The sequence below is a fragment of the Bos mutus genome, chromosome 8 (assembly GCF_027580195.1).
Source record: "Bos mutus isolate GX-2022 chromosome 8, NWIPB_WYAK_1.1, whole genome shotgun sequence".
Lineage (NCBI taxonomy): Eukaryota > Metazoa > Chordata > Mammalia > Artiodactyla > Bovidae > Bos > Bos mutus.
In genome coordinates, this window is record NC_091624.1 from 94,537,806 (window position 1) to 94,554,366 (window position 16,561).

The 16,561-nt window shown below is 37.8% G+C and overlaps 1 protein-coding gene across 3 annotated transcripts in view; it reads left to right on the top strand.

Moving 5' to 3' along the window:
* IFT74 (intraflagellar transport 74) overlaps positions 1 to 16,561 on the top strand; it is a 93,078-nt gene that overhangs the window by 65,528 nt on the left and 10,989 nt on the right. For all 3 annotated transcript variants that reach the window (XM_005904804.3, XM_070375970.1, XM_070375971.1), the window contains 3 exons: positions 5,261 to 5,314; positions 6,942 to 7,039; positions 7,502 to 7,628. In XM_005904804.3, coding sequence (XP_005904866.2) covers positions 5,261 to 5,314; positions 6,942 to 7,039; positions 7,502 to 7,628 — 279 coding nt within the window. The remainder of the gene's footprint in view (positions 1 to 5,260; positions 5,315 to 6,941; positions 7,040 to 7,501; positions 7,629 to 16,561) is intronic.

Here is a 16,561-nt window from a genome sequence, read left to right on the forward strand (position 1 = left end):
TTTCTGAATGTTGAGTTTTAAGCCAACTTTTTCACTCTCCTCTTTCACTTTCATCAAGAGGCTCTTTAGTTCTTCTTCACTTTCTGCCATAAGGGTGGTGTCATCTGCATATCTGAGGTTATTGATACTTCTCCCGGCAGTCTTGATTCCAGCTTGTGCTTCTTCCAGTCCAACATTTCTCATGATGTACTCTGCATATAAGTTAAATAAGCAGAGTGACAATATACAGCTTTGACGTACTCCTTTCCCGATTTGGAACCAGTCTGTTGTTCCATGTCTAGTTCTAACTGTTGCTTTTTGACCTGCATACAGATTTTTCAGGAGGCAGGTCAGGTGGTCTGGTATTCCCATCTCTTTCAGAATTTTCCACAGTTTGTTGTAAACCACATAGTCAAAGGCTTAGACATTGCCAATAAAGCAGAAATAGATGTTTTTCTGGAACTTTTGCTTTTTCAACGATCCAACGGATGATGGCCATTTGATCTCTGGTTCCTCTGCCTTTTCTAAAACAAGCTTGAACATCTGGAAGTTCACAGTTCATGTACTGTTGAAGCCTGCTTTGGAGAATTTTGAATATTTGCTGGCGTGTGAAATTAGGGCAGCTGTGGTACTTTGAGTGTTCTTTGGCATTGCCTTTCTTTGGAATTGGAATGAAAACTGACCTTTTCCAGTCCTGTGGCCATTCTGAGATTTCCAAATTTGCTGGCATACTGAGTGCAGCACTTTCACAGCATCATCTTTTAGGATTTGAAACAGCTCAACTGGAATTCCATCACCTCCACTAGCTTTGTTCTTAGTGATGCTTCCTAAGACCCACTTGACTTGGCATTCCAGGATGTCTGGCTCTAGATGAGTGATCACACCATCATGATTATCTGGGTCGTGAAGATCTTTTCTGTATAGTTCTTAATTCTTGCCACCTCTTCTTAATATCTTCTGCTTCTGTTAGGTACATACCATTTCTGTCCTTTATTGTGCCCATCTTTGCACAATATGTTCCTTTGGTATCTAATTTTCTTGAAGAGATCTCTAGTCTTTGCCATTCTATTGTTTTCCTCTATTTCTTTGCAATGATCACTGAAGAAGGCTTTCTTATCTCTCCTTGAGATTCTTTGAAGTCTGCATTCAAATGGGTTTATCTTTCCTTTTCTCCTATGTCTGTCACTTTGCTTCTTAAGCGAAAGGCAAAGGAGAAAAGGAAAGAATGTAACATTAGAAGTCAACTAAGAGAATAATCTGGAATTTAAATGAAGAAAGGGAAATCTGTGAAGAGAAGACAGAGAAGGAAAGATCTGAAAGTCAGAAAAACCAGAAAAGCCGCCTCTGCAAGCAGCAAAACACATGAGGAGGAAAGAATTGGAAGAAGGAAGGATGTATCAGTAGTATCGAATATTGCAGAGTGAAATAACTCAAAACTGCCCCTTGGATTTGATAATTAAGGAATCATGATCTTCCTGTGAACAACGTCACTGAAATGGCAGGAGGGTAAGCCTGATTATGTGTCTTGAGGTCTAATAGCAAGATGAGTCGCTCAGTCGTGTCCGACTCTTTGTGACCCCTTGGACTGCAGCCTATCAGGCTCCTCCGTCCATGGGATTTTCCAGACAAGAGTGCTGGAGTGGATTGCCATTTCCTTCTCCAGGGGATCTTACCAACCCAGGAATTGAACCCGGGTCTCCCGCATCGCGGGCAGATGCTTTACCTCTGAGCCACCAGGGAAGCCTGATGAGAAACAAACAAGCAAGATAAGAAACTGAAAACATCCTGTGTAGAAAATTCTCTTAAGTTTAGAAGAGGAAAGATAAAATGGTTATTAAATTCCTGTAAAGCCTACGATACAGGCCTTCTTTTTTAATCCCTTAATGCCTGACAGTCTCCCAAGAGGACTTCTGACACAGCCACACAAGGACTAAGAGTTTCTTAGAAACCTAGGCCATGACCGATTTAGCAAATACTAACTTTTCTGCTACTTCACACATGTTATTTAACATTTGCGTGCATATCTGCTTCCTATGAGGATATTCCAGATCATGTATGGTATAAGAAGTTCATATTCTCTGTTTGTTTTTCATCCAAAAAACTAATGCTACAAATAACTGAATGGTAACATCATTATAAGACTAATCTTAATGCATCTACAATGTATTTTTTTAAAAATTTAATCATACACAAACTTTATTATTACAAGTTAAAAAAAAGATCCCTCCTGTTCCCCTTATCAAACTAATCATGCTGCATCAGTATGCTGAGACCATTGTTGTTCATCTGAACTGAGTAGTAGTTCACTAATGTTAATGCATTCAAAACCTTAGTCAGATTGAACCAAATGTTTCCCGTTGGTTCTGAGTATTCCCTGACTGGGAATTCATGACCTTTGGGTATTTACTATCCTTATTCAGTTGCTTTCAGCTTTTTACTATGAGTACTATTGTGGGCTTCTCTGCTAGCTAAGATGCCAAAGAATCTGCCTGCAATACAGGACACCTGGTTCAGTCCCTGGGTCAGGAAGATCCCCTGGAGAAGGGAAAACTACCTATCTACTCTAGTATTCTTGCCTGGAGAATTCATGAGCAGAGGAGCCTGGCAGGCTACAGTCCATGGGGTCACAAAGATTCAGACACGAGCGAGTGAGTAGCGCGTGCACACGCGCGCACACACACACACACACACACACACACTGTTGTGGGGGCCTTGGCAAGTTTTTTTTTTTTTTTTTTTTCTGTGTAAGGGCTATCCTTAATGAATTTGGGAAAACTGTTTTCAGACCTGAAAGCAGAAAAGCTGTCTGCCTACTTGGGTCTCTGACTTTGCCATCACCTTATAGATGGGCAGCTCACTTCCTACCCAAGCAAGTATACAAGTGGAAATTTATCGGTGCCATGTAATTAGGGGCTCTACTCTATCTACTTCACTCCCTAGCATTATTGCTCTTTTAGTTGGCACCTGGCAAAACGGTATACTTAATAGGAGGCTATATAGAACACAGGCTGACCAGTCAGTTTTTAGCCTCTAGTCTTTAACTGTTGACTCCCCCATTCTCTTCGAATCCTTCTTCTGAAAGTCGTTCTAAATGTCAGCTTCTTACCAGGAGCCCCCTTAGAAATCTCTTATTCTCTCCATCTTTGCTGGGCATCATCTTAGTAAAATTCCTTAGCTTTTCCAGAATGCTGAGAACCAAATGACTTTAATGAAGAAACTGAAGATTGGAGCAAGCACAAATCTATTCTATTTTCTCTACCTGGGATCCTGGGAGCACAGGACTGCAGCCATCTTACTAGTTGAAGAAAATGGCCCTGGGCCTCCAAATCTCAATTTTTGTTATACTAAAAATCCTGTTTTTCTAAAATAATCATGATCTAGTTTTACTAATGATCCCTTCATGCAGCTATAAAATGTCAAATTTTGTCCTTGTGTTTGGGTCTTGGATTTTTGCCCTTTTAATCATGTGTTTCACATATATTAAATACAACTTGTCTAGAATTACTTCAAGCAACTTCTTCCTCGACTTACTTTTTTCTTTCTTTAAGTAACTAATACGACAATGTCCTCAGTTGCCCAAGACAGAAACCTGGGAGTCATACTTGAGTTCTCCATCTCCAACCCTCACCACAATCAATTCACTCTAGCTCTTAAATGTCTCAAAAAAAAAAAAAAAAATCTCTACCTTATATCCTAATTGCCACTGGTCAGTCTTCATCTGTTAACTGGGTCATTGTGACAACCTCCTAACTGGTCTTACTGTCTCCAGTCTTTTATTCTCCTGATCAGAAATATTTTTCAGAAATGCAAATTGATAATTTTATTCCTCTTCTTAAAATTCTTCAATAGTCTTACCATTGTCCTTAGGAGAAAATCCAAACGTTTATAACATATTCCATGTAAGGTCTCTCATAACCTATCTCATCTTTTTTTTTTAATGGGAGTATAATTGCTTTACAATTTGTATTAGTTTCTCCTGTACAACAGTGTGAATCAGCTGTAAGTATACAAATATCCCCTCCCTCTTGAGCCTCCCTCTCAACCTCCCCCATGCCACCCCTCTTGGTCATCATAGAGCACCGAGCTGAGCTCTCCCCGTACTATGCAGCAGTTTCCCAATGGATATCTGTTTTACACATGGTGGTATATATATGTCAATGCTACTCTCTTAATTCATCCCACCCTCTCCTATCTCATTTTTGTACCACTTTTTCTCTTCATATTCTCTTTCAGTTCTTTGTGCTACCATATTCATCCTCACTTTCAAATTTCAGTACTTATAATGCTTTGATTTTGAACTTCTTCTATAATTTGACCCAGTAACTGCTATTCATCCTTTCTTTATAATGCACACATGTTAAATATTACTTCTTTAGAGAAAAATTTCCTGAATCCCCAAACTAGATTGTCTTTGCTGTGTACTGCTGTAATATCCTTTACTTTCATCTAATAGCACTTCAGTTCAGTTCAGTTCAGTTGCTCAGTTGTGTCCGACTCTTCGCAACCCCATGAACCGCAGCCAGGCCTCCTTGTCCATCACCAGCTCCTGGAGTTTACCCAAACTCATGTCCATCGAGTCAGTGATTCCATCCAGCCATCTCATCCTCTGTCATCCCCTTCTCCTCCTGCCCCAATCCCTCCCAGCATCAGAGTCTTTTCCAATGAGTCAACTCTTCGCATGAGGTGGCCAGCGTACTGGAGTTTCAGCTTTAGCATCATTCCTTCCAAAGAAATCCCAGGGCTGATCTCCTATAGAATGGACTGGTTGGATCTCCTTGCAGTCCAAGGGACTCTCAAGAGTCTTCTCCAACACCACAGTTCAAAAGCATCAATTCTTCGGCACTCAGCCTTCTTCACAGTCCAACTCTCACATCCATAAATTGTTAAATCCTTAGACTTTAAGTTCTGTGAGGACACTAACCCTGCTATTTTGTTTGCTGTTGTGAGCTATTCAGAGATGAGATGAACTTCTGTGGGAGTGTATATTTCCCATCACCAGTGTGTTCATGTGTAGGTTGAAATTGGAACTAAAATAGAGAACCTTTGGAGACCTTTTCAGTTCTTTCCACTAAGGAGATTGTTTTTTACCAAGTTGTCAAGCATATAAATATATAACTTTTAAAATAAAATCAATTTAAATCAATCTCACCTAATTGAACATTAATATTAAACTCTGAATATGTAATGACTAATAGCATATAGAGAACCTAAGAGATATTTCTAATTTTGAGTACTGTAACTGGAGTTTTTAATTAATGTTATTTTCTTTTATTGCTTGTAGGTGAAATGAATCAGAAGTACAAGGAGCTAAAAAAGAGGGAGGAAAATATGGACAGTAAGTGATAATCTTAGAGATGTGAAAATATATTCTCAGATAGTTGTTCATTTATACTAAATCAGAGATCTCACTTTGGGAAGATACAGTGACTAATAATAAGTGCAGAAGTGTGGACATTCAAAGCATTTGACTTGAAGTATTACTAAATATCTAATGTAGTTTAGGGATGGGTAGAGATTAGAGAAAGATTTTGTACATGTGTATACGTGTGTACGATTGTATGTTAGGGATACAAAAGCTAATATTTACGTTTATAGTCTGTATAGAGAGTCTATAGACCACTCGTTGATTGAACATTGGATGTTCTCTTTTACATGCTTTACCCTTAATATCTTTCACCTTTTTTACGCTTTTCATAATACCTAACTCGTTATGTATTAGCCCTCATCTCTGATTTTGTTTCTTGGTTCTGTCACTAACTGAAACTTCTGTTGTGGCTTCTCATTCACTTTTTTTTTTTTTTAATCTGAATTTTAACTTTGTAAATAGATGTTGACTTTAAGTTATGTTGTACATTCAAAAGTTTATAAAAATTTACTATATTAATGATTACTAGTCTCTTTTAAATTATCATTTTTCTAGAATTTGACATTTTTGTAAGTCTGATGTCAGTTGTTACCTTCATAGAAGCATGTTATAAATCAGTAACGGCCAACTCTGGTTTAGCAATATCCCAAGACTACTTTCGGAGAAGGCAGTGGCACCCCACTCCAGTACTCTTGCCTGGAAAATCCCATGGACGGAGGAGGCTGGTAGGCTGCAGTCCATGGGGTCGCAAAGAGTCGGACACAACTGAGCGACTTCACTTTCACTTCTCACTTTCATGCATTGGAGAAGGAGATGGCGACCCACTCAAGTGTTCTTGCCTGGAGAATCCCAGGGATGGGGGAGCCTGGTGGGCTGCCATCTATGGGGTCGCACAGAATCGGACACGACTGAAGCGACTTAGCAGCAGCAGCAGCAGTAGCAGCAAGACTACTTTAAAAATTTCAACAAGTACCAAAAACTACCTCAAAATTAATTTGTTGTTTCATGCAAATAGTAAAATTATTTTAAGTTAATTTTTGGAAGATCCATAGAAATATTTTAAGAATGTTAATAAGAGCAAATTATATACTAATTTTATATTAGAGAAGAAAAAGAATGATGTCTTAGAATATTTATTTATAATCTGAATAAATCACTAAACTTATTCAATTGAGACTATTTTGGCATTACAAGGAAAATGCTCAATTTTCAGGTAAAAAAGGTATAGTAGTATTTTCAGAAGTAAAGTTAGTGGCCAATTACAGATGTTAATAATTGTAGCTATATCAATGAGATACTAGTGTAAAACCATAGGAATTTTTCTCATCTCCATCTTATCAGCTGTTGCTTCTGAGCCTGCATTTATAAATATTTAGTGTATTTGTATTAAGATCATAATAGTTAAACTTTAAAAGATTGAAAGTATGTAGAAATGTTCTTATTGAGTAATTTAATTACCCTTGGGTTAAAAAATTAAAGTGATAGTTAAAAATTTGCTTTGAACTTCTAAAAAGTATTCCTCAGACCTACAAATCAGAGCTTATATAGTGTTTAGTTTTACCAACAGTAGCCTTTCATCATATTTTTCAATCGACAGCTTTTATTGAGACTTTTGAGGACACTAAGAACCAGGAACTGGAAAGGAAGGCACAGATAGAAGCCAGCATTGTTTCGCTTTTGGAGCACAGCAGTCGAGTAAGTGCCATGTGCCAGTCTTACTGTCCTCATTATTTTTACTGTGGTTACCTTAAAAATACAGCTCAAAAACCGCAAATGTTCACTATTACGTAAGAGCACAGGATACCTAATGAATATCTTGATTAATGTTTATTGAGCAGCTACTATTGTGTGGTACCATAGGAGAAAAAATACCTGATCTCTTTTCAATATTCTAAATCCAATTAGTTCCTATAATAGCATAGTTGAATCTTTCTACAGTGAAATAAAGCAAATATAAAAGAAACAATTCTGAATTTTAATTTAACCTCTCCTTACTGAGAAATCTGACTTTGAATATCATGTTTTCTTTTATAAAATATATATATGTAATGAATGATATATTTCAAAACATCCAGTCCTTTAGCAGCATTTTTAAGAGTTTTATTGGAAAGTTAAATTAATGGAATTTTTTCCACTTTTATGTCTCTGCAAATACAGAATATAAATCGTATGAAACAGATATCCTCTATCACCAATCAAGAGCTGAAAATGATGCAGGATGATCTCAATTTTAAATCTACTGAAATGCAGAAATCACAGAGTACGGCTAGGAATCTGACTTCAGGTGAGAAAACTGTAGCTTTTAATGTCCTTTTTTTCTGTAACAAATTGGAACTTTAAAAATCTGTTATTCTCCTTAATTTTTTTTAAAGACTGTGTATATAATTTATGATTGCCTATTGCTGCAGTCATTCATAGGCTCAGAATTTTGTGTGACTTTCATATCCACTTCATAGTAATTCATTGGCATATTCTCATTCATTTAACATTTATTGAATATTTGCTCTGTGCCTTTGCTATAATTTAGGTACACAGAGATTTTTAGGACTTGAAATGGCTCAGCTGGAATTCCTTCACCTCTACTAGCTTTGTTTGACTTCACACTCCAGGATGTCTGGCTCTAGGTGAGGGATAAGACCATCATGCTTATCTAGGTGAGCAAATTTGGAAAACTCAGCAGTGGCCTCAGGACTGGAAAAGGTCACTTTTCATTCCAATCCCAAAGAAGGGCAATGCCAAAAATATGTTCAAACTACTGCACAATTGCATTAATTCCCATGCCAGCAAGGTAATGCTTAAAATCCTTCAAGCTAGGCTTCAATAGTATGTGAACCGAGAACTTCCAGATGTTCAAGCTGGATTTAGAAAAGGCAGAGGAAGCAGAGATCAAATTGCCAACATCTGTTGGTTCAAATGCTGGAGACCCCAATTTGATTCCTGTCTCAGGAAGATCCCTGAAGAAGGAATAGGCTACCCACTCCATATGCATGGCCTTTTCTGGTCGCTCAGACGGTATAGCATCCACCTGCAATGTAGGAGACCTGGGTTCAATCCCTGGGTTGGGAAGATCCCCTAGAGGAGGGCATGGCAATCCATTCCAGTATTCTTGCCTGGAGAAGCCCCATGGACAGAGGAGCCTGGTGAGCTATGGTCCATGGAGTCACAAAGAGTCAGACACAACTGAATGACTAAGCACAGCACATCACAGAAAAACCAGGAGAATTCCAGAAAAACATCTACTTCAGCTTTATTGACTATGCTAAAGCCTTTGACTGTGTGAATCACAACAAAGTATGAAATATTCTAAAAGAAATGGGAATAAAAGAAATGGGAATACCAGACTACCTTACCTGCCTCCTGAGAAACCTGTCTGTAGGTCAAGAAGCAATAGTTAGAACTGGACATGGAGCAGCAGACTGGTTCTAAATTGGGAAGGAAGTATGTCAAGGCTGTATATTGTCACACTGCTTATTTAACAGTTATGCAGAGTATATCATGCAAAATGCCAGGCTGGATGAAGCACAAGCTGGAATCAAGATTGCCGGGAGAAATATCAATAATCTCAGATAGGCAGATGACACCACTCTAATGACAGAAAGCTAAGGGGAACTAAAGAACCTCTTGTTGAAAGTAAAAGAGGAGAGGGAAAAAGCTGGCTTAACACTCAACATTCAAAAAATGAAGATCATGGCATCTGGTCCCATCACTTCATGTCAAATAGATGGGGAAACAATGATAACAGTGATAGACTTTATTTTCTTGGGCTCTAAAATCACTGTGGATGGCAACTGCAATCAGGAGATTAAAAGACACGTGCTCCTTGGAAGAAAAGCTGTTGACTAACCCAGACAGAGTGTTAAAAAGCAGAGACTACTTTGCCAACTAAGGTCCATCTAGTCAAAGCTATCGCTTTTCCAGTAGTCATGTATGGATGTGAGAGCTGGACAGTAAAAAAGGCAGAGTGCCAAAGAATCAACGCCTTTGAACTGTAGTGCTGGAGAAGACTCTTATGAGTCCCTTGGACAACACGGAGATCAAATCAGTCAATCCTGAAGGAAATCAACCCTCAGTATTCACTGGAAGGACTGATGTTGAAGCTGAAGCTACAATTCTTTGGCCACCTGATGCGAAGACCCAACTTATTGGCAAATATCCTGATGCTGGGGTCGAAAGCAGGAGGAAAAGGGGATGACAGAGGATGAGATGGTTGGATGGTATCACCAACTCAATGGACATGAGTTTGAGCAAATTCCGGGAAGTAGTGAAGGACAGGGAAGTCTGGAATGCTGCAGTCCATGGGGTTGCAAAGAGTCAGACCCAACTGAGCAACTGAACAACAACAATTTTTTTTTTAATCCAGTCTATTTCTTCAAGAAATTTTTTAATCTGGTAGAATGAGAAATAATTGAAATATAATGAAACAGTACTATGATATAAGCATAAAGAGCAATGGAGGTACACAGGGCTCATATCCCCCTGGTCTTGGGTAATTAGGAGAGGTCCTGCAGGTGGCACTATTTTAATTATAATTAGTTTCAGTTATGACTAACATGAGATTAGAGCAGCACTGTCTGAAAGAAATGTAATGCTAGCCACATATATAATTTAAATTTCCTAGTAGCCACATTAAAAAAGTAAAAAAGAGGTGACTGTTAATAATATATTTTGTTTAACCCAGTGTAAAAAGCACATAAAATTTACCATCCTGTCTGTAAGTGTACAGTATAGTAAATTATCTGTACATTGTTATGTGACAGATATCTAGAACATATTCATCTTGCAAAAGTGGTATTTATACCCATTGAACAGCAGCTCCCCATTTTCTCCTCCTCCTGCGCCCCAGCTAACCATAGTCTACTTTCTGTTTGTGTTACAAGTGGTAACATGCATATTTGACTTTGTGTTACTGGTTTAGTTCATTTGTCATGTTTCTCAAAGTTCATCTGTGTTGTGACATGTGGCAGGATTTCCTTTTTTTGAAGGCTGAAAAATATTCTGTACTGTCGTAACTACCACATTTTCATTATTCATTCATTTGTTGACATTTAGGTTGTTTCTACCTGAAGGCTATTGTGAATCATACTTCAATGAACATGAGTGTACAAATATCTCTTCACAATCGTCTTTCAGCTGTTTTGGATGTATACAACTATGAATATTTTTACACCTTTATTTTCTTTTTTTCATAAGCTGAAGTATTTTATGTTTAATTATTTCATCTAAGAAACTTCTATTTTGTGTTTTAGGCCATAGTTTAAAATTTTTCATTATCTAGGGTCAGTATTAATTCAACAAGTTTTTGCCTCCTTTAAGCTATCTTTATATAAGAAACATACAGTTTTTAAAGAGTAAATATCAGAACTAGCAAATGAATTCAGTAATTATAACTTTGTATTCCTTTCATATTTTTATATTTTGTATTTACATTTCTTTTAAAAGCCTAGTTAATAAAAAAAATGAGAACTAGTTTCAGTGGAGATAAAAATCCAGTTTATTACTCTGATAAGGGTTTTACTGAAAATTTCCCTTTTAAAGCTTGAATTATCTGACCCCTACAATTAATTTCATTTTCTGTGCTCACTTTTTTTAAAAAACTTTTTATTTTGTATTGGGGTATAGCCAGTTAACAATGTTGTGATAGTTTCAGGTGAACAGAGAAGGAACTCAGCCATACAGATATGTGTATCCATTGTCCCCAAACTCCCCTCCCATCCAGGAGGGAGCAGAGTTCCATGTGCTATACAGTAGGTCCTTGTTGGTTATACATTCTAAATATTAATATAGCAGTATTGTACTCAGATGTTTTCAAGTGCTATTTTAACCCATGCATATACATTGTTTTTTTTATTGTTCCTTAACATCATCCCCAATAAGAAACTGCTATCTGGAGATCGCCATAAGAGGTTTAGAATATTATGATTCAGCTTTCAGAGATAATGAATTTTACATCCCCTTTTTGTGAACTGCCTTCCTTTGGCCCTTGAAGTTATAATTGGAACTCACCTAATCTTCTTGGTGTACTCTATGTTTCTTAATGGGGCAAATCACTCCCAAGGAGGAAAATTACTTCTTGGGAGGAAGGTAAAAAAAAATTTTAGACACTAATTATAATGGTTTGTGGCCCTCCAAAGGGTCATTGTACATAAACAGATATACATCTGTAATATAAAAACTTCATGGGAGGTGACTAGGAAAACAGTAGTCTACAAATGGCTCCTTTGGGGGACAACAATGAAAAAAAAAGATTAAGAAGCACTGATAAACTGCATGAGTGAAGAGGCAAGGAACCTGTCAGCAATAGTTTTTATTTATATTTTTGGAAAGGAAACGCCAGAGAATAAACAAATGCTCTGATGGCAGAATATTTCAGGAACATTTCCCCAGGTCAAAGTGGCTCCTTCTGAGATTTTGCTACTATGTACACACTGCTTGGTAAACTTTTCAACTTCATAGCATATCAGAAGGAACTAGTCTGCATCCTCTTCCTGTCTCTTCTCTTGGAGAAGGTTTTAGCTTTTCATGGGGACCTGCTGTTAAAGGAAGATAAACTTTATACCAACCAACCATTTTCTCCCTTTCTCTAGGAAAAGCAGTATATGTAGTTTTTAAGTGTATTTCCCTAATATATCTTTAAATTAGACTTGTAGTTAGATTTATATAGCTTTTTACTGAACAGTCAAAATATACAAACTAAGTACATTTCCTATTTGGAACATTGAAACACCATAAGCCTCAGTGACTTTGATTCAGTGCTTTGATTCTCATCTTAACTATTTCCATCCCTAGTAGAAATGTTAATCCAACAAAACGAAAGCCCTCTCAACAACACTTAAGTCCATGTGTATCTTATAAAATAACAAATGTCAATATTATTGAGCCTTTAGATTCTTTAAAGGGACAGAGGAAATGTTCACATTTAATTATACCAACTTAGGACAAATGTGATTGGTAACAACCTTCTTTCTAAAATCAATGTCTTCTGAAGCTTTTTTTTTTTTTTTACTGTTTGATATTTAATATCCTGTGTGATTTTGTCATAATAATAATCTATGAGTCACTCAATTCTTGAACATATTTTTATTATGATGTCACCTTCCAGGTATATTTTAATCTTTCTGATTTTTTAGATAGTAGAGAAAGGTTTAATAGCAGCTTTGTACTTAATTTTTCTATTAGGGAATCTGTATCAGATCAGATCAGATCAGATCAGTCGCTCAGTCGTGTCTGACTCTTTGCGACCCCATGAATCGCAGCACGCCAGGCCTCCTTGTCCATCACCAACTCCCGGAGTTCACTCAGACTCACGTCCGTTGAGTCAGTGATGCCATCCAGCCACCTCATCCTCTGTCGTCCCCTTCTCCTCCTGCCCCCAATCCCTCCCAGCATCAGAGCCTTTTCCAATGAGTCAACTCTTCGCATGAGGTGGCCAAAGTACTGGAGTTTCAGCTTTAGCATCATTCCTTCCAAAGAAATCCCAGGGCTGATCTCCTTCAGAATGGACTGGTTGGATCTCCTTGCAGTCCAAGGGACTCTCAAGAGTCTTCTCCAACACCACAGTTCAAAAGCATCAATTCTTCGGCGCTCAGCCTTCTTCACAGTCCAACTCTCACATCCATACATGACCATAGGAAAAACCATAGCCTTGACTAGACGGACCTTTGTTGGCAAAGTAATGTCTCTGAATCTGTATAGATAATAAAAATTAATTCCAAGTAAATTTTGATAAATCTTACATGAAAAAACCAACTTACTTACCCATTGCCTGCCCTGTATAAGAGAGACATCCTGGTAAGAAGTGCCAGAAATCTGTGTATAAATGCCAACCAGATACTTATCTGGCTACTGAAATGTATATGCATAGAGTAGACTTCATGTTACCTAAGGGAAAAGCAGAATTTGAAAGAACTGAATGCAGAGATTTCCGATGCTATGTACTCCAAAGGAGAAAAGTTTAGAGTTTTATTAATTTCGGCAAAGTTAATTGTTCATTTATAATATAAATCAACACTCTTCAAAGGAACAGAATATGGAGTCTCTAACATCATTTAAAATGTCCATTATACCATAAAAATTTAATAATGTAAAGAAAGAAGAAAATATAAGTCAAGAGAAAAATCAGTCACTATATACTGAACCTGAGATAATCCAGATATTAAAATGAAAAGGACTTTAAGAGTTATAAGCATATTTAAAGGCTTGAGGGAAATAAAATCATAATAAATGAACAGGTAGAGAATCCCACAAAGAAATGAAAATAACAAAAAAAGAACCAACTGAAAATTCTAGAGTTGAAAATACAACTAAAATGAAAAAAATCACTGATCATAACAGAAGATAGAAGACAATTGGGAAAAACAATCAGTGAACTGAAAAGATAAATAAATAGAAATTAACTAACCTGAAGAAGAAAAAAAAAAGAGTAGAGCCTTCATGATCTGTGGGACAATTTCAATCAGTCTAACTTACATGTAATTGGAGTCCCAAAAAGAAAAGAGGGACAGAGAATGGGAGAGAAAAGATAGTTGGAAAATGGCTGAAATTTTTCTGAATTTGATGAAAAAAATTGTACAGACCTAGGTCAAGAAGCAACAGTTAGAACTGGACATGGAACAACAGACTGGTTCCAAATAGGAAAAGGAGTACGTCAAGGCTGTATATTGTCACCCTGCTTATTTAACTTATATGCAGAGTACATCATGTGAAATGCTGGACTGGATGAAGCACAAGCTGGAATCAAGATTGCCGGGAGAAATATCAATAATCTCAGATATGCAGATGACACCACCCTTATGGCAGAAAGTGAAGAAGAACTAAAGAGCCTTTTGATGAAAGTGAAAGAGGAGAGTGAAAAAGTTAGCTTAAAACTCAACATTCAGAAAACTAAGATCATGGCATCTGGTCCCATCACTTCATGGCAAATAGATGGGGAAACAGTGGAAACAGTGGATGACTATTTTTGGGGGCTCCAAAATCACCGCAGATGGTTTTTGCAGCCATGAAATTAAAAGACGCTTACTCCTTGGAAGGAAAGTTATGACCAACCGAGACAGCAAATTAAAAAGCAGAGACATTACTTTGTCAGCAAAGGTCCATCTAGTCAAAGTATGGTTTTTCCAGTAGTCATGTATGGATGTGAGAGTTGGACTGTGAAGAAAGCTGAGTGCCGAAGAATTGATGCTTTTGAACTGTGGTGTTGGAGAAGACTCTTGAGAGTCCCTTGGACTGCAAGGAGATCCAACCAGTCCATCCTAAAGGAGAATAGTCCTGGGTGTTCATTGGAAGGACTGATGTTAAAGCTGAAAATCCAATACTTTGGCCACCTGATGCAAAGAGGTGACTCATTTGAAAAGACCCTGATGCTGGGAAAGATTGAGGGCAGGAGGAGAAGGGGACAACAGAGGATGAGATGGTTGGATGGCATCACTGACTCAATGAACATGAGTTCGGGTAAACTCCGGGAGTTGGTGATAGACAGGGAGGCCTGGTGTGCTGCGTTTCATGGGGTCGCAAAGAGTTGGACATGACTGACCAACTGAACTGAACTGAAGAAGCCCTTCAAACCCCAAACAGGTTAATATAAAAACTGCTCACCTAAGCACATCATCATGACTGCTGAAATGCAACAGTAAACAATAAAAGGAGCCAGAGAAAAATAATATGTATATACAGGGAATGATACATCCTAGTCATTATGAATTTTGTATTTTATTCTGAAATATGTTACTTTTAATATAAAAATCTTCTGTCCCTAAATATTATTTTTAGCAAGATGTTGTGTTCGGCTTTTGATATTCTGAAATAATCCCAAGGAAGGGCAGTGCCAAAGAATGTTCAAACTACTGCACAATTGCATTCATTTCATATGCTAGCAAAGTAATGCTCAAAATCATACAAGCTAGGCTTCAACAGTGCATGAACCAAGAATTACCAGATGTACAAGCTGGATTTAGAAAAGGCAGAGGAACCAGAGATCAAATTGCTTGAGTCATAGAAAAAGCAAGAGAATTATAGAAAAACATCTACTTCTACTTCATTCCATATGCTAAAGCCTTTGTGTGGATCACAACAAACTGGAAAATTCTTCAAGAAACGAGAATACCAGACCACCTTGCCTACTTCCTGAGAAACTGTATGCAGGTCAAGAGGCAGTATTTAGAACTAGACATGGAACAACTGACTGATTCCAAATTGGGAAAGGAGTTTGTCAAGACTGTATATTGTCATCCTGCTTATTTAACTTCTGTGCGGAGTACATCATGTGAAATGCCGGGCTGGATGAAGGACAAACTGGAATCAAGATTGCTGGGAGAAATATCAGTAACATCAAATATGCAGATGACACCACCCTTATGCAGAAAGTGAAGAGGAACTAAAGAGCCTCTTGATGAAGGTGAAAGAGGGGAGGGGAAAAGCTGGCTTAAAACTCAACATTCAAGAAACAGATCATGCCATTCAGTCTCATCACTTCATGTCAGATAGATGGGGAAACAATGGAAACAGTGACAGAGTATTTTCCTGGGCTCCAAAATCACTGCAGATGGTGACTCTAGCCATGAAATTAAACTTGCTCCTTGGAAGAAAAGCTATGACAAACCTATACTATAGTGTATTAAAAAGCAGAGACATTACTGACAAAGGTCCATCTAGTCAAAGCTATGGTTTTTCCAGTAGTCATGTATGGATGTAAGAGTTGGATCATAAAGAAGGTTGAGTGCCAAAGGATTGATGCTTTTGAGTTGTGGTGTTGGAGAAGACTCTTAAGAGTCCCTTGGCCTGCAAGGAGATGAAACCAGTAAAGGAAATTAGTCCTGAATATTCATTGGAATGACTGATGCTGAAGGTGAAGCTCCAATTCTTTGGCCACTTGATGTGAAGAGCTGACTCAATGGAAAAGACCCTGATGCTGGGAAAGATTGAAGGCAGGAGGAGAAGGGGATAACAGAAGATGAGATGGTTGGATGGCATCACTGACTCGATGGACATGAGTTTGGGTAAACTCCAGGAGTTGGTGATGGACAGGGAAGTCTGGCATACTATCAGTCCATGGGGCTGCAAAGAGTCGGACATGACTGAGCAACTGAACAACAATAGCTCTGAAATACCACTGTATTTTTGGGTGGAATGTATTCATATTCCTACTTGAAAATAGAGGAAAGGTGAACATAAACTATTCTATGAAACTGTATCACTGTATGCCTCTACAAATAAGTGACTACA